The 24,902-nt window shown below is 38.9% G+C and overlaps 1 protein-coding gene across 2 annotated transcripts; it reads right to left on the reverse strand.

The window, feature by feature from the left end:
* Positions 1-351: 351 nt before the first annotated feature.
* On the reverse strand, positions 352-5,322 carry LOC133520616 (uncharacterized protein K02A2.6-like). 2 transcript variants are annotated; one of them, XM_061855134.1, is made up of 2 exons: positions 4,154-4,294; positions 352-3,782 (listed from the first exon to the last, which is right to left on the reverse strand). In XM_061855134.1, exon 2 carries the CDS (start codon positions 3,677-3,679, stop codon positions 1,283-1,285), a length of 2,397 nt encoding a protein of 798 aa, XP_061711118.1. In that variant the 5' UTR covers positions 3,680-3,782; positions 4,154-4,294; the 3' UTR covers positions 352-1,282. The 2 variants fall into 2 exon arrangements, with proteins under 2 accessions (XP_061711118.1, XP_061711120.1); XM_061855136.1 differs by having other exon boundaries at positions 3,646-3,782; positions 4,154-5,322.
* Between the last annotated feature and the right edge of the window lie 19,580 nt (positions 5,323-24,902).

Below are 24,902 nucleotides of genomic sequence, written 5' to 3' on the forward strand. Positions count from 1 at the left end.
TGTTAAGAACCAATAAAATCACTTCATTAGTTTTCCTCGCTCAGCGTGTAGTGATTCTGTCGGTTTATCTATACACGGGCGCATTGCCGTAAACTGAGCCAAAGAAAAAGATTGGAAGTGCCGAAATTATGTTTCTTCCGCGACTAAAAGCCCGTACCCACAAAATAAAGTATGAAAATGAGAAGACTATTTCCTTAGTTTCAGGAAAATCATAAGTAGGTCAATATACTCGTACATTAGTTTCATAGGTCAATACACATCAGTTTCAAAAATATTTCACTAATTTAGTAATTGTAATGTATCCCGAGGGACTAGGAATACGGATAGGTTTCGTCAATAATAGGCACTGTACTTGTTCGAGGATTTATTCCGGACTGACGTACGTGACACACGTAAAACAATATATATGTGTCTACCTACATAGGTACATCACACTTCTCCACACTTAATTAATACTAGTAGTATTACAAATAGGTATGTACCATATTAACTCAAATCCTATTTAACTTACAATAAGGAAAACATGGGTTGTTAATCACTAATCAGGTAGATGCATTCTGCAATTTACATAACAATAAGTATACATTGTTACCGGGAGACCCCGTTCATCCAATAATAATCCACCGCTATGAATTATAATCATGAATCTTCTAATCAAGGAATACGATTCATAATGGTGTAATTATTCGTAGACATGACATTAACAATAAATACTATATCAGTGAGTTATCTTGTATTTTATTTTATTTATATAAAAAAATTACCTCCTACTAGGATATTACATATGTAACGTGGCTTGAGCTAACTTAGATCACGATACTCAGTTTAAATCTGCTTAATGTAACACTATAAGGAAATGCTTCACAATCCAGCAATAAGAATATATTTAATTAACCTAATTGACTTAAGTGCCTATTTACTCGTGCCTATACTTTATATGATGGCTTTTTCAATCTACATTGTCTAAAGGGCCGCGACCGGGCCGGTGCAAGGGGGGTCGTCGACTGATCCACTTGCTCCTCGCCACTCCCCATATCCTTACCGGGCGTGGAGAAGCATTCTATGCCTTCTTCCTCCCCTTCCGCCATACTTCGCGCCGGCGAAGCATCGAACATCGGCGTCGAGGCACCCGTCGCGCTCCTGAGCCCACTGGTACTTGCTTGCGGCGTTGTAGGCTCATCCCTGGGTACCTGTGGCATTTTTGGGGATGGGGTCGGGGCCACGGTCTCATTACTTTCCTCGCTACCCCTTGGACAGACTATAGAACTCCTCGCTCTCCGTTTTAATTGGTCGATATGGCGGTGAATAATATTACCCTGACGATGTTATAATCCGTATCACCTAAAACCCCTGACACCTTACCCGGTTGCCATTTCTCTCCTTTCAGATATTTTCGAAACCAAACGTCCTCACCCACATCAATCTTCCGTTCCGACCCTCCGGCCAAGCGAGTTTGCCGCTGCTGATTTTTAGTTACATTCATACTTACATCCGGTTTTAGCAAATCTAAACGCGTTCGCAATTGCCTACCTGTCATGAGCATTGCGGGGCTCTCGCCTGTGGAACTGTGCGCCGTATTGCGATAATAAATCAAATACGTGTTAATAGCGTTTAGTACGTCGTTTTTTTCTAAAACTGCTTTTTTAATAACTTGCTTTATTACTTTCACCGAATTTTCCGCGGCTCCGTTCGACGCCGGGTGATAAGGAGCCGTAAAAATATGTTCTACCCCGTCCATGGCTAAAAAGTTTGAAAATTCTTTGCTCGAAAACGGCGGGCCGTTATCACTTATCAATTGTTTAGGTATTCCCCATCTAGCCCATACTTCGGTTAATTTTTCGATGGTTGATACGGCGGCCGTGCTGGGAACTTGGAATACTTCGACCCATTTCGACATAGCATCGACTAGTATTAAATAAATTTTTCCGTGAAAAGGCCCCAAGAAATCTACATGTACCCGAGTCCATGCTCGCGTTGGCCATGGCCAGCAGCGCGGCACGTGCCGCGGCGGGGCGCTAGCCACCGCGGCGCACGGCTCGCACTCGCGGCACGCCGCCTCCACCGTCTCGTCGAGGCCCGGCCACCACACATAACTACGGGCCAGCGCCTTGGTCTTGACTATACCCATATGAGGTTCATGTAGAATTTTCAAAACTTTATCGCGGCACCTCTCCGGTATTACTACCCGGTGCCCCCACATAACACAACCCAGCTCGTCATATAATTCTGACTTTCTGTTGAAATATGGCTTCAACGTATCAAATTCACAATTATCTGGCCAACCATCGCGAACAAAAGTTAATACTCTAGCTAAAACAGGATCGCGCATAGTGTAGTACTTAATCTTATTATAATCTAATAACATCGCGTCTTGTGCGAAATGCAGATACGTTTGCTCGGGAATGGAATCACATGAATTATTCCGTGTCTCATTAGCGTTAGGTAATCTAGACAACCCGTCCGCGCAGTTATCCTTCGTATTCACATATTCAATTTCATAATCATAAGCTGATAATATGATTGCCCACCGCTGCATCCTGCTAGCTGTCATTGTCGGTATACCCGTATTCGGTCCAAATATTGATACTAGTGGTTTATGATCTGTGCGCAATGTGAAATGACGTCCGTAAAGGTACTGGTGAAATTTCTTGACACAAAAAATAATACCTAAAGCTTCACGGTGTATCTGTGAATAATTCGCCTCCGCGCTGTTTAAGGTACGAGATGCGTACGCGACCGGGCGTTCGCCGCCGTCCGGTCCAATTTGGGTCAAAACCGCCCCCACCCCTCGGGGTGACGCATCACAAGTTGCTATCAAACGTTTACTTGGATCGTAATGCCTTAATACGTTAGCGCCTGACAACAATCGTTTTACTTGCACGAAAGATTCTCCGCACTCCTTGCTCCAGTGCCACTCCGCCTCCTTTTTTAATAGTTTATAAAGAGGTGACAATATTAAACTGAGATTTTTAATAAACCTACCGAAAAAATTTACTGTCCCTAAAAACGACCTTAGCTCTGATACGTTACGGGGTTGTGGCATTTGCAAAATCGCTTTTATCTTTGTTGTATCTGGTTTGATGCCCTCCCTAGAAACGACATACCCTAAGTAAGTTACTTCCTTAGCCAAAAAAACGCATTTATTTTTCCTCAATTTCAATCCGTTATTAAGGAGACGTTGGAAAACCGCTTCTAAGGCTTGTAGATGTTCCGATTGAGTTTTGCCCCCGATAATAACATCGTCTAAAAATATTTGTACATTAGGTATGTTACCTAATAAATTCATCATAATACGCTGAAATATCCCTACACTAGATGATAAGCCGTACACTAGTCTATTGTACTGAAACAACCCTCGATGGGTGTTTATAACCGTGTAACGTTTCGAGTCGTCCAATTCAACTTGGTTGTACGCTTGTGAAAGATCAATTTTACTAAAGTACATATTGCCATTTAAATTAACAAGAACATCTTCTATTTTAGGGAGAGGATACCGATCGACCAATAAATACGGATTTAAGGTAGTTTTATAGTCTGCACAAATTCTAAGCGAACCGTCCGGCTTATTAATAGGTACCAGTGGTGATGCCCAGTCCGAGCAGTCGACGGGCTCGATGACGCCGGCGCTCAGCATGGCGTCCAGTTCGGCGTCCACGCGCTCGCGCAGCGCATAGGGCATCGGGCGTGCGCGATGGAACACCGGTGCTGCGCCCTCCCGCACCCTCAAGGTCGCCTTGCCGCCCTTGTACCGGCCCAGTCCGTCGCTGAACAACGCCTCATATCTGCCGAGCAAATTTACAATGTCTTGTTTACCTTGTCCACTGGCCTCGTCTATTACATAATTACATTTTAACTCTGGTATTTTTATATTTAGTTCGACCAACCACCTCCTGCCCAACAAAGAAGTTGAGCCACCCTCTATAATGAACAACTCTAATTGTTTACTGCACTCATTGTAGGTCACTAAGGGTCTAATAATACCTAAAGGCCTAATAGGTGGCCCCGTGTAGTAATTGAATACCGTTTTATCGGGTTCTATATTTATATGAGAAAAATATCGGTCATATGTGGCCTTACTAATACAGGAAATTGCCGCGCCAGTATCTACTTCCATATTAATATATATGTTGTCTATACATATCGGTAAACTCACCGCCGGATAGTTATTTAAACATAGGTGATGTAATTCTTCCTCGATGTCTCCGCCGTAATCCTCACTTGGTTCGTGATCGGCCACCCCAAAATGCATGGCACTCCGCGCCGGCGCCGCCGTCGCTGCCCCTCCGCGCCGGCCGGACGCCCGCGCTCCGCCACGGCCCGCGGGTCCCGTAGCCGCGCCCCAGTCCGGGCACACCCGCCGCAAGTGACCTGTACGCTGACACTTGCTGCACACATAATCCCGGAACTTGCAATTCGCGTAATTATGACTGCGTGCGCCACAGGCGTCGCAGTGCCTTTCTTGCCGGCCATTGGAATTTACGTTTCGCCGCTGTTGCGTAACTACAGGCGCCCGCGATTGTCCTCCGCTGAATGTGCCCGATCTCGCCCGACTCGCAAACATAACGGCCTGCATATCTCCCGTCCCGCTCGAACCCGTTACCTTCCCTTGCTCCACTATCGCCGCGTCCCTCTCTGCAGCCTCCAATGATGTAGCAAGTTTGACTGCAGCTGCAAAGGTTATGTTGTCGTCCTCCGCAAAAAGCCGCTGCCTAATCAAATCGCTGATTAAGCCACAAATGAACTGATCCCTAAGGTTACCGTTCAACTCTGAGCCAAATTTACAATGCTTGGATAGCCTTTTTAACTCCGCCACATACGTAGCTACATTTTCGCCGACATTTTGCCGCCTTTGCCGGAACCGGTATCTTTCGGCTAAAACCGACGGTGTTGGCTGCAAATGATGTGACATTAGTTCTTTTATTTTATCTAAGGTTAGCTCCGCTGGCTTTGTAGGACTGGCCAAGTTCTCCAGTAGCTCATATGCCTCATCACCCATCGCTGCAATTAATACCGGCACTTTCATGTCGTCTTGCACTGCGTTGACCTTGTAGTACATTTCCACGCGATCCATGTACGATGACCACGCGCCATTGCTGACGTTAAATTCGTGTAGCTTGCCGATCGACATTTTAATTTATTTAAATGTACTGCACACGCGAAATTATCACTACCTGTCGCCACTGTAATGTATCCCGAGGGACTAGGAATACGGATAGGTTTCGTCAATAATAGGCACTGTACTTGTTCGAGGATTTATTCCGGACTGACGTACGTGACACACGTAAAACAATATATATGTGTCTACCTACATAGGTACATCACACTAATTAAGTATTTTTATACTATACAATTTTTGCAGATGGTAATGCGGAAATTCTGCCAACGGCCGGGTTTTTACCCGTTTGAATTAGAAAGGCACTACTGGATTTGTGGTTAGAGTTAGACTCAAGTCAAGTACAAAACCGTATCATTTAATTTCCTTTATCGTTCTCGGTTTATTCCGATGTGTATCTCCGATCGGACGTTCCCCCGAGCCGTATAAGCCGTATTCGAACTTCTTAAAATATTTACTTTATTTATTTATTTATAATAAAAAAATTAAGTTACATTAATTATTGTAACTTATCTGCTAACTGCATAGCAGTTTGTTGGCAGAAAACTTATTCTACCCTCCACCATTGTCAAGTAAGTTATTGCTTACTTAATTTATATCTGTGCGAGTGCGATTTCTAACAAGCAGTTGTACGTAACATACATCAGACTTGAAATAAAAACATTACTTAATTAATACTTGATAATTATTTGATATGTGGCACTTGCTGTGTAATGTTTATCTCGCGCGCGACGGGAATAATGTGAATATATGGGTCATAAAGAGTAACTTTCAACATCAACCCGAAATCGTGAAAATCGAAATCTAGTCAACCAAAATGTATGAAACAGACAATAAGTATTTTTTGTCGCGATTTCGGGGTCCGTCCTATCCTATTACCTAACTGTTTTGGCTCAGCGATCCAAACAGAATCTTGGCCTCCGAAACGAGAGAATGCCACCTGTCCCGATCCAGCGCGGTTTCCTGCCATGAATTGGCATTCAGCCGACGCAGGTCCGCCTCCACGACATCACACCAGCGCTACCTGGGGCGCCCGATCGGTGGACAGCGGAAAGAAAAGTGCTCAGGAAGATCCTGGGAACTGTCCGAAGTGACGACGGCTCCTGGAGGATCCGGAAAAATGCCGAGATCGAGGAGTTGGTGGCTGAGCCCAATATCATCGGCGTAACTAAATCCCACAGACTTCGCTGGTTCGGTCACCTACTCAGAATGGGGTAAGGTCGCGCAGTCAAGGGAGCGTACTTGGAGCGACCAACCGGCTTATCCTATTAAAGACCTTTAAATTCAACTCACAAAACATGTGTAAGGGTTGAAAAAATACGCTGTATGAGCGAGATACTCTGCGAGTAATCCACATTCCACATACGCAACTTTTGAGAAAAAAAGATTTTCTGGAGGGCTTCGTCACTTTTTGACATCTATTTCAGTTCACATTCCACATCTTAATCCTTTCCCGGTTCCAGAAACTTCCTGCCTCACACAGCTAAACTGTGGAATGATCTATATCCGGACCGATACGACCTCTAAACCTTCAAGAAAAAGAGCGTACTCCCATCTTAAATGGCGGCAACGCACTTACAACCCCTCCGGTGTCGAGGGTGTCCATGGGCGGCGGTGGTCGCTTGCCATCAGATGATCTGTCTGCTCGTTTGCCTCTGACTTGCACTGACGCAGACAGTGGTTACAATATAGCAACTACTATTTGACACTTCTACCCACAGGGAAAAGTTGGCCTTATTGGGATAATTTTGGATTTTTTGTTTTTTCACGATGAGTGAGACAACGCGATGCACCGTTACCTCTACAGTGCTCATGCACTGGTAATATCAAATCAAGTTGAGAATTATCAAGTTCGAACGCCAGTCCCTGCTAGGGCGGGTTACGCTGTGCCCACGTCTCAGTCATTTTTCTCGAGCCCCCCCTCTCCCCCGCCCATATTACTAGGGCTGATTGTCTTTTTCGAAATCATCTCGAAAGTCTGTAGCTGAGGAAAAGTTTAGCAAGCGCTAAGGAGGTAGGTATATTCTGAAGTTATGATTAAGAGCCGAAACAGACGGGCTGCATTTAAATTGCAACTTGTATGTGCACTGCATGTCGATTACGCAGTTTGTTGGCTTGTTTTTTCGCGTACAAAGTCACAGTTGGAATGTAGACCGCCTGAAACAGCTCTTAGGCCTGGGACTCCTCTTGGCAAGACGTACGCTGTGTGTACCGCGTCACATTGTTGCACATTGTACAGGAAGGCAGCAAATTTTCTTTTTCATCTCTCCTGTTCGGAAAGTGTGATTTTCATGAGCAGATAGCCGGGTGGAAATAGTTATTTGTACAACAAGAGAGCAAAGTTTGATATTTCTTCGAGTGCTTGTTTTGAGTCCCGTGCAAGCGAAGATTCTATAATAGATTCACGAGGAAGCGAGAAAGATTCTATAATATGATAATTTAGAATATTGAGCGTAGTAAGGGACTCAAAAGCGCACGAGATGTAAATAACTTTGATCTCGTGTAGTACACAAATTTTTTCACGTCAGTCAGCCATCAAAAAATACAACCTGAAAAAATGTAATCCAAACGGACGGATCACTATTTCACTCATATTTTCTGAAGGTATTCTAACAATTAACTTTAATTACCGCAATAAAACAAAACGAAAGAAATTTCAATAAAATAATACGAAAATAATGAATTAACGAACATCAATAGGGTTGTTTCCATCTACAAATCTTAGGGCAGAATTGTATCCCAATAAATTCTTTTGGATTATAAGAACATGTTAAACTACTTTTAGGGGACCTGTAATGTAAGGTTGTCTGGAAGAGATCGCTCTGTAGCGATAAGGCCGCCTGTTGTTTACCTCTATCTTCATGTTTTTTATGTGTTTCCATGTACATTATTTTCAGAGGTTGTGCAATAAAGAGGATTTGTATTGTATTGTATTGTATTGTAATGACCATATTTTTGTAAATATTGAATTTAAAATATCTTTTGGCACACGTCACGTGACCAACCTCGAAACGTCTTTGAAGATTCTGATGACGTCACAACTCTCTGATTGACACTGTTGACAGTTAGGCGATAAGCAACAAATGACAAATGTCAGTTGACAGCTCGTATCTTCTACGTGCGTATGTAGTTATGTGTCAAACCGTAAACTGTGACGTCACACAATTTTTCAAAGAGCTTTTTGGGCGCGAAAGCATCCGTCAAAATATATTTTGTTAATTTAACATATTTAAAGCCGTTTTTAGTATAAAAGTTGAATTTTAGAGCAACTTTTAGTTAATATAGAACGTAATACAAGCGTTTCAAAAAATTGGAAACAACCCTATTGACAGTTCAATCGACAACTTTTTTTTGTAAAAAAAAAACTTTGTAATATCCGGTCCGAATTGCGGATACTACTATTTGTCAACTACAGTAAAGATCGTTAAAAGTAGTTAAGTAGAATTATTTACTGCGTAACAATAGCGTAAATTTGTATAAGTTCATTGTTTTGATTGTATAATAAAATACGTAAAATATGGTGTTTTTATTAAATTTTAAACTTTTATTTCATTAATTTATTATTACGAATGAAGACTCGTAGGGTGTTTTGGAACGATGCGGTCTGACTTATTTCGGGGGTCTATTATAAACCGTCAATATACCGTTGAATTACGTATGCACTTTTTTTGTCTCTTTCTCTTTGCTAATGACGTGAAAGGGATAAAGACAATAGAATCCAAATATTTCGAACTTGTATTAGGCCCCGCACGTTGAAATGACATTCGAATCTAAAGGTCACTTGAATGTTATTTTGTCTCACTCGGTGAGCAAAATGCGGTTTTGCTCACTGTTTTTAAGCAGCAAATAAGAGCAAGGGTTCGAGCTGCTGACGTGAAAATAGCTTTTCTCACCCTAGGGAGGAAAGTATTCTTTTTTTTAACTTATGATGAGCAAGCTTATGTTATATAAAATAGACCCAGTGTCTGTACCTCCATTCATTTAAGGCAGTACAGACACCTATTGCTATCTCTATCTGTCTCTTGAAAAAAGCTATTCAAATCATTTTACTATTCCCCTTATTCATGGTGGTACAGACACCAATTGCTATCTCTTTCCGTCTCTTACAAAAATAGGTATTAGAATGTCTGAAACCATAGACAATCTAACAATTGAATGAATGAAATGATTGAATACTGGGTTTTATAGACTGAAATCGTACCCAATTTATGGGGATTGTATCAAAAATCGTTTGCGATTTGTTGCATGTGTTTTGTTTGTTATCTATAGAGTAAAGCCCATTACACTGAAACTTTTTAATTGGAAACAAAATCATAGAAAAGGCGGGAATAAAGGATAAACCAAGAAAATTGTTCAGTTCTGAATAAAAATGGATTTATCGTGCGATTCCAGCGACGAAAAAATTAATTCAACTCCCGAATCGATAAAATTACAGGTATAAAAGGAAAGGTGGTGAAGGAAAACATCGTGAGGAAACCGGAGTTTACGCTTTGTGTTGGAAGGTCAGATGGCAGTCGCTTTCGTAAAAACTAGAGCCTACACCAATTCTAGGGATTAGTTGCCAAGCGGACCCCAGGCCCCCATGAGCCGTGGCAAAAATGCCGAGACAACACGAGGTAGAAAAAAATACTTTTAAAAAACCGGTCAAGAGCATGTCGGGGCATGCTCAGAGTAGGGTTCCGTAGTTACTTTTCCGTCACAATAAGCTAAAATGGAGCTTTAAGTATAGTAGATTATTAACCAAGGGATGAACTGTGGATGTACGTCTTTTTACTATGAAGGGTAAACTTTTTGCAATAACTCAAAAACAGCTAAACAGAACATGTCCGCTATAGTTTTCATATAATGTCTTTCTTAAGCTCTACTTCCACGATTTATTTCATATTTTTTGAACCTATGGTTCAAACGTTAGAGGGTGGGGGGGAACACATTTTTTTTTTCTTTCGGAGCGATTATCTCCGAACATATTCATTTTATAAAAAAATGTTTGTTAAAGACCCCTATTCGTTTTGAAAGACCTTTCCAACGATACCCCACACTGTAATGCTGCAGCAAAAAAAAAAATCACCCCCACTTTATGTAAAGGGGAGGTACACTAAAAAAAAATTTTTTTTAGATTTTATTATACGACTTTGTCGGCTTTATTGATGTATATATCCATGCCAAATTTCAGCTTTCTAGCACTAACGACCACTGAGCAATGCCTCGGACAGACAGACAGACAGACAGACAGACAGACAGACAGACGGACATGGCGAAACTATAAGTGTTCCTAGTTGACTACGGAACCCTAAAAAAGTTATGGATCCAGTATTTTAACGTTATGGACCCAGTGTTTACAGAAATCAAATATTATCTTATTCGCGCCATCTTTAATCGCGACCCTGGTCGTTGATGATTTATGCTTTTAATATGTAAATGCGTGTAGCATGTTGATATTTCGCTGTAAGAGCTTTATGGCACAATTAAAACTTACATTAACTGATTGAAACCGTGTTGGGTTCCATCACTAAATGGCTTTTAATGGCTTGATTTTGTGGTTTTAATTAGAGCTATACTTTGAATTTACTAATGCTTTTAGAATTATAAATAAATAAATAAATATTATAGGACATTATACGCCTATTACGCTATTACGCTATTGTACGCCTTACGGCACAACATAGTGATACGATGATGATGTATATGGGACCTGTACATTTGTATACATACCTATGTTGCACAAATAAATGCTTTTGACTTTTGATTACCTACCGGTTTGGCCTAGTGGGTAGTGACCCTGCCTACGAAGCTGATGGTCTCGGGTTCAAATCCTGGTAAGGGCATTTATTCGTGTGATGAGCATGGATATTTGTTCCTGAGTCAAGGGTGTTTTCTATGTATTTAAGTATTTATAAATATTTATATATTATATATATCGTTGTCTAAGTACTCTCAACACAAGCCTTATTGAGCTTACTGTGAGACTTAGTCAATTTGTGTAATAATGTCCTATAATATTTATTTATTGATTTATATTTAATTTTCAAATATGTGAAAACATACCATTTGCGTCCCTGTTTGCTTAATCATTCTATTTTGGTGGTTTACCGTAATGTAAATAAATAAAATAAAATAAATTAAAATGTGGGATACGACTACGACAAGATATACAGGTTGTAATCGTTAGGGGTTTACATGCGATTATTCTGTTAATATATCAGATATCAAAAGCCTGTAAACTGACATCGAAAGTACAGTAGGGTTCAAATGTACATGGACAAGTTTGAATAAAATCATTCATAAATTGTTCATGCTAATTTGAACCTGATGGTACATACGTTACCCAAAGGGAAAAATAACATCAGTTGCATAAAAAAAAAATTGGTAAGTATAAACTAACCCATACATTTAGTACGAAGTGGTATGTCTACACTAAGAAATAGAAATATGATTTATCGTTTACTTATTTATTCTGTAGGATTTTTTTTGTTGCTAAATTAAAACAATTTTTGCATCATTCTAAATTACTGAGACTTTTAAGCTAAACCCTCAGTGCACGTCGTACTTAATGTATGGGACCGTTTAAACTTAATATTTTGTATATATCTAATTTTATAAAAACAAAAAAAAATTATGATCCTTATGATCTTACTCATTGAATAACGTACTTTGGATATTTTATATTTCTGTTTTCGCTATATTTTATATTTACAGAATTAACACCTGTAAACACTTAACGATTACACCCTGTATACATAGATGAGTGTAGATTGCCCAACATCCCAACAAACTATCGATTGCATTTTACGAGTCGATAATTTCATCAGTCATCGGAACTAGAGCGACGTCTGTTTATTTTAGTATTAATAAGCGTAAATCTTCCACTGATTTACTTACATGCATCGCTAGAACTGTAATTTATTTTTATGATCATATTTAAATGACCAGTCTATTTAAGGTTTAAAGCGTTTTACATATTACCTAACTGTGTCCAGTTCACCACGAGACACTGCATATTAAAACACAACAACAATACCAGGTATACCTTCCTATATTAAATACACATATTTGGAACGTGTTCACCGAACCGCACCAAGTTTCAAGTTTGCCGACCCCCGGATTAGGTGGTACCTACTTAGTAAGTACATATTATGTATTTAATTATCAATTGCTTAAAAAGTGTAAATAAAACCATTATTTCTCGTTTTTAAGTTACATAGTAACATAATGACCTAACCAATTCATTAGCAAAAGTACGCCTACACGAAATACGACTCCGCGGACACATTTACACTAACAATTAGGCAGTTTTACATGTAATTCATGATAGCTTAATTATATACAGAAACTCTAGCTAAAGCAACTAAGGAGTGAGCTGTTCTATCAATGCAGATGCTCGTGACAAATTATCTATGTGAATTATTTTTGGAAGATAAGATATCAGTCGATTCTACTTCCCGTGAGATTGAAATGTTTCCAATAAACTGCTATCTGTCGTACCCCAAAAAGTACCTACCAAATTGCAAGAATAAAAGTGACGCGCGCACCGAGGCCGCGAACTGGACCCACCCGTGCTCCGATTTGGCTCCGAGCCTGGCATTTTTTTTACGGCGTACGTAAAAAAATAGTTTAAGTAAGGAATCCAATGAAAATGTTTAATATACATAAATACAATAGGACAATAAAAAATATGCTTAAAAACTAATGCGCTTCAAAAAAACATACCGGTCATTTTTGCATTAATTTCGTGTTTATTAAACAGACAATATAAAATATTATAAGATACCTACATTTTTTGAGTTCGATTGCCGCATTTACGTACTGTACTACTGATTAGACAATTTAAATTGTGCCTACGAAAAAACTAGGATGCATCTTCGTAAATTGAATTTTCTTTCCAGCAAATGCACTCATTAGAGTCAGATGATATAAACATCTAGATTTATCTTGTAAATTCTCGGTCAACTGCATTCATCGCCTTTCTGCAGGTAGATCGAACTCGGATCTGCAGGTAGAAAAATTACAGTCTTACAAGAGTTACAAGGTTTCGTATTTTACTCAACTATCGCTCACATCACACTTACAGTTTATTCTTAACACCCATAATAAACGCACATGTTTCCCAATAAAAATAATGCCATAAAGCTCGGTTTTCCACGCCATAAACAATCCATAGTAAACCGTAACCACCCAAGTGACGTTCTTATACTGAAATCTGAATACACCAGGCATCTGGCCGGTTTTATATCGGTAATAAATCACGGAATATAGAAAAATAACTAGCTCTCTATTTGGGTCAGTGACGCGTGCTTATTCTGTTATCGATTTTAGTTAATCTCTATTAACTCGAGCTGACAAATACCTTTATGGCAGCTACGGTTTTTTCTTTATTAAAGCGACAGCTGGACGCAACACAACATAGCAACACTCGACAGCGAGATTATCATAGACTACTATAACAGACATATTATGTAGTTTAAACATAGGAGCCTAAATTCTGTAGTTGTTATTTTTCACATCGTGATATTAGAAACATTGTAACATTGACGGTATGTTACTACAGTCAGCATCAAAAGCAGCGGATCAAACAAGGTTTCAAAAGTATCTCATTCTGTAACAGCTTAACAAAAATTTATGGTTCTATATGTAGAACAATTTAGACTGTAAAAGATATACTTTTGAAGGTGAATTTTAGAGATTTATCTATATTTGGAAAAGTTATCCGGAATATCAGATGCTTTTAGCGCGTTGTTTCATCCACCACTATTGATGCTGACTGTACATACTCGTAAGTCCACTACAACTTTCCAAAGAATATCTGTTATTGCGAAATTTTCTGAAGAATGATATTTATTGTCGCTTATTTAAAAGTATACTATTTCCATGTGATGAGTTCTTACAGCATCAAATTAAATTACTATCGTCCTGTGCTTTTGGAAAATGTTAACAGTTTCCAAAACAAACTATTTGTAGGTCACCGTGTTCAAAAAGTTCAATAAGAAAGCGTTTGGCTAAATATTATGGAATGCGAGTATAGGGAGAAAAGCATGTTCTATGCAGTTAAGTATTGTCCATTCGTACCGTTGGCCAGCGTCTGTCAACCAGCATATGTTGGGCCTTGAAATCTAAAACATCTATACATAAAGTCAGATTCAACTTACATTGGTTCGTGGCAGCGAGGTTAGTTATAGGAAAAGCAGGCAAACTTTCAGCGTGATTTGCCTATAGCAAACAACGCATCGAGAGGAAAAATCATAAAGGGTGAATGACTTGGATCGAGATTTGTTCTATTTGTACTGAGATAAAGTAGGTTACCATGGAATTGTTAGGTTAGAGAACTTAGTAATGCACATCGGAATGTTATAGATGTTTCACACATTAGAACTGTCATGCCATTGAGGCGATTTGTAAAAAGTGAAGCCAAAAGACGTCTTTTTCAACCAGTTACTCTTCAAAAAATCTAGTACCTACAGTTTTACTACTTAGCTACACATTTTAAGTATTTTAGTCCCGATTATATTCCATATTTAACAAGTACTTTACTTTATCTCCAGAATTATTTCTTGATATTATTTACGAACCAACTGCTGCAGCTGCTAAGTGTTCACCTGATTCTGATATTAAAAAGCCTTTGGAGAACTCAAAATATCTTCTGGAAGAAGTAACATTAGTTAATAAATACCTATTCTCTTCGAGAGCCTTGGAGCCCCTGGAGGTGCCTCAAGATTGCGAGGATGACATGCGTGGAAATGGATGCCGAAGAGAATGACAAAGTGAAGAAGACAAAGTGGGAATGCGAAGACTTTGCTCCCAAGCAGTAGATGAGAATGTAACTGGGTGAAACGTTAAGATGAAAGAGAGAGTAAGTCTGCCAAAGCTTTCGAAGAAGCAATGTGTATTGCGGAAACATTAAGTAATTGAATTGTACCTACTTTGGTCACTTGCCCTTAGACTGGTCGTACGCCGATTTACGACTGCTGTGCTTACAAATATGCGAACGGCAAGTAAAAAATACAGTAAAAAATAGAAAACTTTTGGGAAATCTCTTTTTCGTATCGAAATGTCATTTTGACAAACTTCCAAAATCCGTCAACGTAGATTATTGGAAATACTGTCCGTCAGCGCACCAGTGGGCATGGTATTGAAATAAAAGTGGAATGGAAAATCATAAAGGGTGAACGACTGGAAAGGAGATTTCATATTCGGAGTAAAGGGAAAACCAGGTTACTAGTGACCGGGTTACGGGGCACCGCCCGTTAATGGTTATTGAGCATTAACTAATATACGTATTTACGTATCGTGGTTTGTATAAGTGACACTTTTATGTGTAAAATATTTGAAAAATGTATTTAATTCGTAATAATTACAATTAAGTTGTAGACAATTTAAGAGTCTTGGTAAATCGATCTACCACACGTAAGTACTATATACATTTTAGAGAATAGGGGCTCACAAATAATAGCTGGGTGTCACGAGAGGAAAGCACGCATAGATTATGTACGAGCAATTTCCAAGAAACCGATATTTGTTTGTAGACCAGATATCAGTATCATATGACGTCCATGAATTTTCACCCCTAGGGTATTAATTACTACAAACGGTATGCGGCAAACAAAGGCTCTATTCGAACCGAAAAATTGTAAAACACACCTCAGGCATTGTAGTGTGAATAAATTATAAGTGCCGCACCAGTTTCCTTGTCCACCATAACCTGAGCTGCAGCTCCTCTCCCTCTCCCCATATTTGTTGGCAAGGAAAGGAAACCCGTGAATCTACGAGGGACCTAGTTATGCTGGTTGTTTCGTGACCCACTTACGCCTGTAGCCGTACTCTCGATATTGTTGTACCAGATCTCTACTAGGTTAGTTCTCTAGGATTATTAACTTAGCTTAATACGGAGCAAAGCGCTCTGCTGCTGCTATTACTGATTCTACAGTTCTACTAGTAATATTAGAAAATAGAGTATGTGTGTATAACTGAGTATATGTGTGGAAATAATAACAATTTTTAATTAGTGATAATTAAAAAAATTATACTACGTCGGTGTCAAACAAGCATACGGCCCACCTGATGGTAAGCAGTCTCCGTAGCCTATGTACGCCTGCAACCCCAGAGGAACCTTAATCACCGGCAGGAACACAACACTATGAGTAGGGTCTAGAGTAGTCCTACTAGATATGTGAAAATGAGTGCATCAGAAAACGTTGAAAACTTCTGTAATTTGTATGAAATTTGTGTAAATATGTTTTATATATATCCTCCTGAAACACATTTGAATTTTAGCATGTGTTAATCAAGGACAAATGTTATTAAAAATAACACTTGGAACTAGACTGCAAGAGCAGACTCTGGGCAAAACCTGAAAAGGTTCGATAGGAAAAAAAAAACACTATATGCAGGTTGCCGGTCGTCAGGAGGCTAAACTGGCTAAAGCTGATGATTTGGCACCACTGGAAATTAAGGTGGATTGGATATGATTACTTGACAAATAACCGAGACAAGCTTAGGTTCTGAAGTGAAAGAAAAGTATATAACCTGAAAGTTCTTCCTTATTCACGCATAGAATGTAAGCACTTCGCGCTTAGTCGAGTACAGCGTACACTGGTCAAAGGTGGTGCGCTAGTATAGATAGGTATACCCCATTTCATTTACTATGGCGGGATTTCACTTGAAACCACACAAAGAGAACCATAATGTTGATCTATTGTTTAACAATTGCTTTACGAGCTCCGCTCTTCAAAGTCAGCGTGTGGTGGTATCACCTACAGTGAAGTAATGTCGATATTGATACTTGATACTACTTGGGTATATCAATATTTATGTTAAGGGTTTAAAAACTTTCAATTCAAAAAAGAAAAAGTCGTATAGATAGTTTAAACAATGACTTAAATTGTTTTTTTTTTTGCGTATAACGGTAAAAGCTTAAGAACTTTGATTTATTAGGGTTCCGTACCAAAAAGGTACAAAAGGAACCCTTATGGTGTAACTCTATCCGTCCCATTGTTAATATAAAAAAATTGATCTAAGTATGAAGGAAAATGTGAAAAAAATAACCCCTTATCTCCTTTTGTTGTCAATACTCGTATTTTTATGCCTAATGACCGTGTCAAGTAGAATACCGCCATGGTAGTTGAAATGGGGTATACCACGCGCGGATGCTGCGGTGAGAGCATCATGCCATGACTTTCGGGTGGACATAGTGGGAAAACTGAATATATCTATAAGTACTACCTATTTTTAAAATTAATGGTATTGTTTTTCAAAATTGCATTTATTTTCTCATATTCATTAAAAGTTGTGTGATATATACGAGCGAAAAGGTAATTTTAAACCCGTAGTCTTCTGGTATTTTAATCACAAATATAGGTAACTATTTTCATAAGAGACATTTTCACGGTGTATCCTAGTAGAATCGCTAACATCACCGACCTATTCTAGTATTCCTTACAGGGAAATCCGATAGATGGCAATATTGGCGCCGTAGTGAATACGTATCATTAATAAAACATATCTCATTATTGCTCCAAGAAAACATACTTTCGTTTTCATTGTTGGGTGTTGCCCGCACTAAGCCATAATTAAAGTTACTTGACCAACTCAAGGAACTGGTCCGATGACCCGGGTTTCTTACTGAATAGATTATGTACGAATAAAGCCAAATATATCTATACATTTTTCTCCTTATTGCAATGGAGTAAAGTACTAAAGTGTTGACATGGTTTTGGTGTAAGAGTATAACGATGGAGTGAAATTACTCCCGAAGGCTCGGTCCCTTATGTAACGAAGTTGGACGTGATGTTGCCTGGGAATTAAGATAGTCTTGTTTGTATTTATGCCATTTATGGTTAGGTAATGTTTAATAGGTATGATGGTTCGTAGTCGCCGTGATTTATACTGTGTAGAACAGTAACGGAGCATACATTTCATTGCATACATACATGGCAGTGGGGAGTGTGCAGTTTCAAACAATGTTATCCCGTTCGGGACAATCAAAATTACAATACGTCTTGCAAAGATCTTAATTTAATCGAGTAAATCAGCATATCTATTATCTATTTTGTAGGCATAACATACGTACAAGCGCGAAATCCAGTATTAACTGATTTAGTTCAACAATTCTCAACCCAACTAAACACAGTTGACCCAAATTTATTTAATACATACCTATATGTTGACGTTTGTATCTTAGATTGAGTTTGATACAGTCATACCTTAACGACTAAATCTAAACACAACCCCATGCCTGAACCCTACCGTAATAATTCATTTTTCGTCCGCACCAGACTAACATTTCCACCGGCCGTGACAGCCGAAATTAGGTCCGAAATTACTCAGCGAATTATGGCGTTCCTAACTAATATACAAGTATCCGGAAGTGGCTTAGACGGCGGAATTTGTAAGCACATGTTACTGTGAAATTTATTCCTGCACGATACTAGTTAACGACACAGATATGTGACCAATCGTGGACCTTATTACAGCGTGATAAAGTCTATGGTTTTCGTATGTTGGTGTCACCTCCCCTCGACAGGTGGCGTGCTGGCGTGCTTAAGACTACTAGCGACGCCAAGTGGGCGGTAGCGGAAGCTTCGCGCGGGAAATCTACCTAGCGCAGCTCTGTTAAGTGCTAAGTACAATTTTCAACTTGTTCGGTTGTGTACCTTATTTTAAGATGACAAGGTATAAAATTGAACGAGCCTAATTGTCGTTACTTTGTATCGTGCCAAGAGATAGAAAACTGTGGTATAATCGTGAAGCGAGAAGCGTCAAGAAATATTATTCTGTTGAGAGCAGTCCGTTGGGAGCTCGGTAGTGTGACATCGGATAAACTTGAAGTTTTGCGCAGCTGATACCTCTTAAGTTATTGTTGTATTTTTACAAAATAATATTCTTTAAAGAGTTTATTAGAGTCAAACCAAGACAAGTTGGCACCGATTTTGATAGCCCAAGCGGTGCATGTGTTCAAACTTCTATGAAATTATGACGTTTACTTGACACGTGCACCGTCTTAACAAAATCGCTGCCAACTTATCTTAGTCTGACTCTAGAAATGGAATATTACTCTTTTGACTGTAGTTGTGTTATAAAGAATGGTTAGAGAGCGCATTAGTTGTGCCAGTTGTGCGTAGTTGTGCCATTAGGAATTACTATTCTTGATGGCACAACCAGTTGTGCATACGTAGTTGGTCCATGAGGAAAGCCGGATGGTAAACGCTACTATAATAGGACTGGCACGAGCAATGGGATGGCATACCATCCCATTGCATTTCCATAGAAAAGACCTGTAAAATGAGTATTTTACCATCAGGTTGTAAACGCTGGAAACATTTTACCATAAACAAGAGCCAGAGAGCTGCTTAAGTTTAATTTTTCATTGATATTTGTTAGTTTCAAATTTAATGACGCCATACATCCTATGACTGGAGCAAAAAACTATAGTTTTAATTTATTAATAATTTTGAAACCAATTGCAATAGCTTTAATTAAATACATAGAAAACATAAAGGATGAATAGGACATTCAACTTTTAACCCATAAAGCGGTAGAAATTTTACAGGTTTCATCAGAAACACTCCAAAGTTTCTCTTAAATGTCCCATGATTAGTGACAATACTGCCGTTAAGATACGTACATTAAGTATTCATTTATTAACTTCTACATGTATTAGACAACTTACTCAAAAGCAGTGTTGTCACATCTACCTACTTTTTGGTAGATCTACCTATTTTACCTGCGTTCTACCTATCTACCTTCCTCGGCCTGAAATCTACCTATTTTTCAAAATGGTACAATTGTTAGCAATTCTCAATACATGTGACGGAACATTACCTAATTTCTACCGAATTTCGATTCGATTTAATGAAAACTTGCCAAAGAAACAGATTATACAAGCAGGTTTATTACCTACAAACAATGGAAATCCTAACTAATGTTTCCATTTCTTTAATGAACATGTGTACTAATGTCACAATATGAAAAACTTATAAATAATTCAAAACATTTTTAATCATAAAAATGTACTTCTATTGAGTGGTAGATCTACCTATTTTTCATTTTAAATTCCACTCATTTCTACCTATTTTTGCACCCTGTTCTACCAATTCGGCAAAATTGTATGTGACAACACTGCTCAAAAGGTAAGTAACTAAGTTTTTTAATTCATAGTACTTAAATATTTGTTGATTCATCATCATCATCCTCCTAGCGTTTGTCCCGTACTGTAACGGGGTCCGCTTTCCTACTTTTCTCCTTCCACTTCGCTCTATCCTGGACGTCGTTTTCCGATAACCCACAGGCGTTTAAATCTTTGGCGAAAACATTGCGCCAACGCTGCCTTGGTTTGCCCCTCCTTATTCTGGCGGCCTTCTTTTGACATGTCCAAACCACCTCAGCCGACTTTCTTGGAGCTTATCGGCGACGTCTCTCACCCCGAGGCTACCACGGATGTGTTCGTTTCGAACCCTATCAATCCTGGAGACGCCTGACATCCACCTCAGCATCTTCATTTCTGCCACATGGATGGCTTGGACATGTCGCTGGGTCACTGGCCATATTTCGCTGCCATAAGTAAGGACCGGTCTTATGATGCTCTTGTACACGAGGCCTTTCATTTTTATCGGCATTTTACTGTCGCAGGTCACACCAGTCACCTCAGTCAGAGTGTTGATTGAAAATAAAAAATAGAAGATTAGGTACGACATCCGATGCCAAATAATTAACAAGAATGAAGCTTATTGTTTCAACTCACGTTAGGAGTTTTGTCTGCCAAAAATAGCCTAACTCGATCGAATACGATGATCCTATGGTTAAGGCACATGAACAAAGATTACTTTCCATAGATTCCGCATCATAAGCATTACGAAATCCCGCACATATTAGGTACCTAAGCGGCGATCACTATCTTAAAAAATGGCGGGTAGGCCGAGATACAAATAATAATTTGTCAAATAATGATTATTAACTTATAGAAACGGGACTTATCAGAAAAGTGCGGGAAACTATTGATATCAAAAAACTTTGCAATTTCAATCGGGACGAGGGGTTCCATCCCATCCCATCCCGTCATTAATGTAAGCGGAAACAAATATCGACAGTCAAAAAATTGAATATCGTTAGTGTTGTGTGTCGACAGAATAACATCCCTAGTGCGCAAAACGTTCAAGTTGATAAAAATGACCGCGTGCGGGTAGTTTGCAAAACTCGCACGGCTAGAAGATGTTGATGTCAACTTTAGCCAGTCTTCTTCGAGACCACGGAGATAACGCCGTCCTCGAAACGTCGAAGGTAAATTTAAAACTTAATAGGCGATTAAGTCCCGTTTCTATAAGTTAATAATGTGTAAAAATCTTGGAAGTGATAATAATTATTATTTGTTTAAATAGAATTTAAACTTATCTAATGTGCAATCGGTGCCCTAATATATAAGTATCCACTTGTCTGTAGAGCTAGTATAGCGACATGGGTAGGTAGTTAGATACTTAAGTTGGGGCACTTACTGTACAAACAAACCCCCAAGCTGCGCAATATCTAGTCAAACTTTTAAAACCAATATTTGTTGATATTTTTTACGTGCAGGCTCGCACTCATCTAAATATACTGATATTAAGTTTGCCTGGAAGTGGACGCAGCAGATCTTGATATCACTTCTAGCAAAATAAATTGCAAGTGATGTCAAAATTAGATGACATTGGTGTTATTAACAAGTTCACTGCCAACGTTTTCGTAGAGCTAAGCTTGTAGCCGATCTCAGCGTTGTCCCGCTTTGTAGAGAAAAGCGCCGAGCGGGTTCCCGGCACTCAGTGTGTTAAATTCTGAATGTCTTTTGAGCAGTCGCGCTGTCATACATTACCTTTATGAATGTGAAAGCACTTGTAGTTTGGTACTTATACGTGGCCAGCGCGAATCATCTCACATACTCCATCTAAAAGGTAGTCTGTGCACGGGAAGCAAGTTAGAGCTATTTAGAGAGCACTTAACCTCTTTGTTTATGACAACACAGGACTAATTCTGTATCTACGGTCGGCTGTAAGTTGTAATTCATTGGAACTTTTTGGTCGAGTTTGGTTTTTATTTCCTTTTATTTTACGTTTATGGGACTAACTGAGATCTTACTAATGGTAGAAATAATATTTAAATACCTGCCTTAATTCATCTAAATAAATAAAAATTGAAGGATTAATTTCTTAACTGAAGTGTCTTTAAGTGGACTAGAAGTATGATAAACACAGGCTTTCAGAAGCAATCATAAAAGAGTCGAATGAATCAGTAGTATCTACGGCACTTAGCACACTGCACAAAGCTAAATTTAAAGCTTAATTTTTGTATATAATTTTAATTTACATGAGCTGGTCGTAATTGTGGGCGCAACTGAAATAAGCGCTTGTGCTTCCATACTAAGTTTGTACGAAAGCGCTTATGTGTGGTGACCTCGATTGCCTTATGTGCTTCATCTAGTAGTTGAGGTGGTCTGTGTTTCGACTATAAATAAGGCGAGGTGTAGCTGTCATCGCAGAATTGTCAAACTTAAATTACAAGCAATAAATTATGATGACATTGATCCTTCGAATGATCCACAGAACATGGTGGATCGTGCTCCAGACATTTTATTTTATTTTTTGCATTCTGCTGTTTAATGTATAACTTTGATAGGATATTATGCAGTGAATGGCAAACATAACGGGAGCAGTTAATGAAGAATTCTTCTGGACATCATTCGCCGATTCGTGGTCACGGCCGCCATTATGGTTAGTAGTGTTGCTCCAGCTATTCTCCAGTGCATCGTGACTGACTGAATATTGACGACTCTGACTAATGACCGTACATCATGCTTTATAATACTTTGTATTATGAAGTGTTTTCTTTGTAATATATGCTTACTGTGCTTTGGCAAAGGCCCGTGAGGCTGCCACTTCATCCAATAAATAAATATGATGATGATGACGTTGACAGGCGGTTTGGTCCTGAGTATCATACATGAATTTCCTGATTTTTTCAATAGTGAAAATTTCCGAGCGTGTCGTGGAAGCAAGCAGTAGTTATTTACTTTTTGATAAGGGGTCATTCAGCCCTGCGACCCGGCAGCAAGAGCCCTGGAACTCGGCTTAGTGTAAGAGCTAAGAAAGGTAAGTATACCCTCGGTACTTAGAAAACCTTCTACCTAAGTAAATAAACGTGTGATTTTTTCTATTTCGCTACTACTTACTAACCTCTTGCGGATATCTCAATTCTATGTATTGGGTAAAATAATCATGTAATTACGGTAGATGAAATGCTAAAAATGTTAACGTGAGAAAATGAAAACTATAGTCACTTAAGTAGTGTACCTGTAACTAACCTAACCTATTAGATGGGGTAGGTAATTGGACCCAAATATAGGTAAACGCGTCAAAGTTAGTTTAAATAATGATAGAGTATTTCTACTCTAGATATCTGATTCTGTTTTATTCATCATGTTAAGGACCGACCATATGGCAGCGTGGAAGATGTTAACGAACCTTTATGCCGCAAAATGTATTCAGAAACATAGGGCGGTGTGTATATGTTCCAGTGTAGTAGGTACTTTAGGTTGTGGGAACCAAAAGAGATAGGGTGGACCCGGAGGTAGGTCCATCCAAAACAGAGCACAGAGCGAAATGTCTTCTCGCTCGAATCTGGAGTAGATTTGGCATGACAAAGTTTGATAATTTAGCTTTTAATGGAATGGTAAATAATAAAGTTTTCGGCAGATTATTAAGAGGAAAGGGGACGGCCAAGTCTCCATACAAACGTAGTCCCCATATCCAGAGAGGAAAATGAGGACTACGTTTGTATGAAAAGGCGATTTCGCACACGGATCCATCAGTTTCGTCTTAAGGTAGCTGCCATACACGTCACTTCCCCGATAAAGTAGACCTGTGATAAGATAGAAGTAGATTCTGTGGAATGCCCCATGACCGTATTCTAACACCAGTGGTACCAACTACCAAGCAACTTCTAGACGTCACAGCGTCGCCTGGTACGGCATCGTCACTCAACACTTACACTAAATAAACAGATAACAGCCATTATAAGTTTCCGTAGCTCGGCTTATAAATGGTACGAAGTTTCAGTTTAGTGTAGTCGTATGGGCGTTTAGATGTTGAAAACACATAATTTCATAGTAATATTTTAATTACGTCGTTGTTTCGCCATAGATTGTGATATTATACAAATCTTGCTTGGAAAAGACGTGTTATGTTTTTAGTTCGTGTAATCCATGTTGACAGGCAGATTTGTCAAATTTAACCTTTAACAATATGACAATACAAGTCAAGGCACGCGTATTCGTGAATTACACGATCTATGCGATTTGTATGATACATGATTGTAATGTATGACTGTCACTTTTGTTTAGTCAGACCATGACGATGACGTCTTTTTTTCTTTCATCAGGCGGTAAACGCAACAATCTGGCTATTCTACCTAAAAGTCGATAAAATTCACTGTGCAATGGTCTTTCTCATCTGAGTAAGATTCTGTAAGCTAATCTACAAGTTAAATAAAAAAAATAACGCATCAACGAACGAAAATGCGTAAGAATAAACACCGCTAGAAAACCTACCTTCGAAAAAAAGTTTAAGAGCTATGGTGTTACAAACAGACAGATCGACATACACATACACATGGTGATGAAACGTATTCTTTTTTGCGTCGGTGGTTTAAAACAAAGAAAATGTAGGTACCACATTCAAAATGTCTAGATAAGTTACCTACAATACACAACTGTAAACTAATTAGCAACCCATATCAGTCAATCAATTCAATACCAATTATTAAGATCGTAGATGTA

This window comes from Cydia pomonella, chromosome 8 (assembly GCF_033807575.1).
Source record: "Cydia pomonella isolate Wapato2018A chromosome 8, ilCydPomo1, whole genome shotgun sequence".
In the NCBI taxonomy this organism is placed as follows: domain Eukaryota; kingdom Metazoa; phylum Arthropoda; class Insecta; order Lepidoptera; family Tortricidae; genus Cydia; species Cydia pomonella.

Bases quoted from the DNA above. Each gene is read 5' to 3' on its own strand.
- LOC133520616 (XM_061855134.1), bottom strand. From the start codon at position 3,679: ATGCCCTATGCGCTGCGCGAGCGCGTGGACGCCGAACTGGACGCCATG.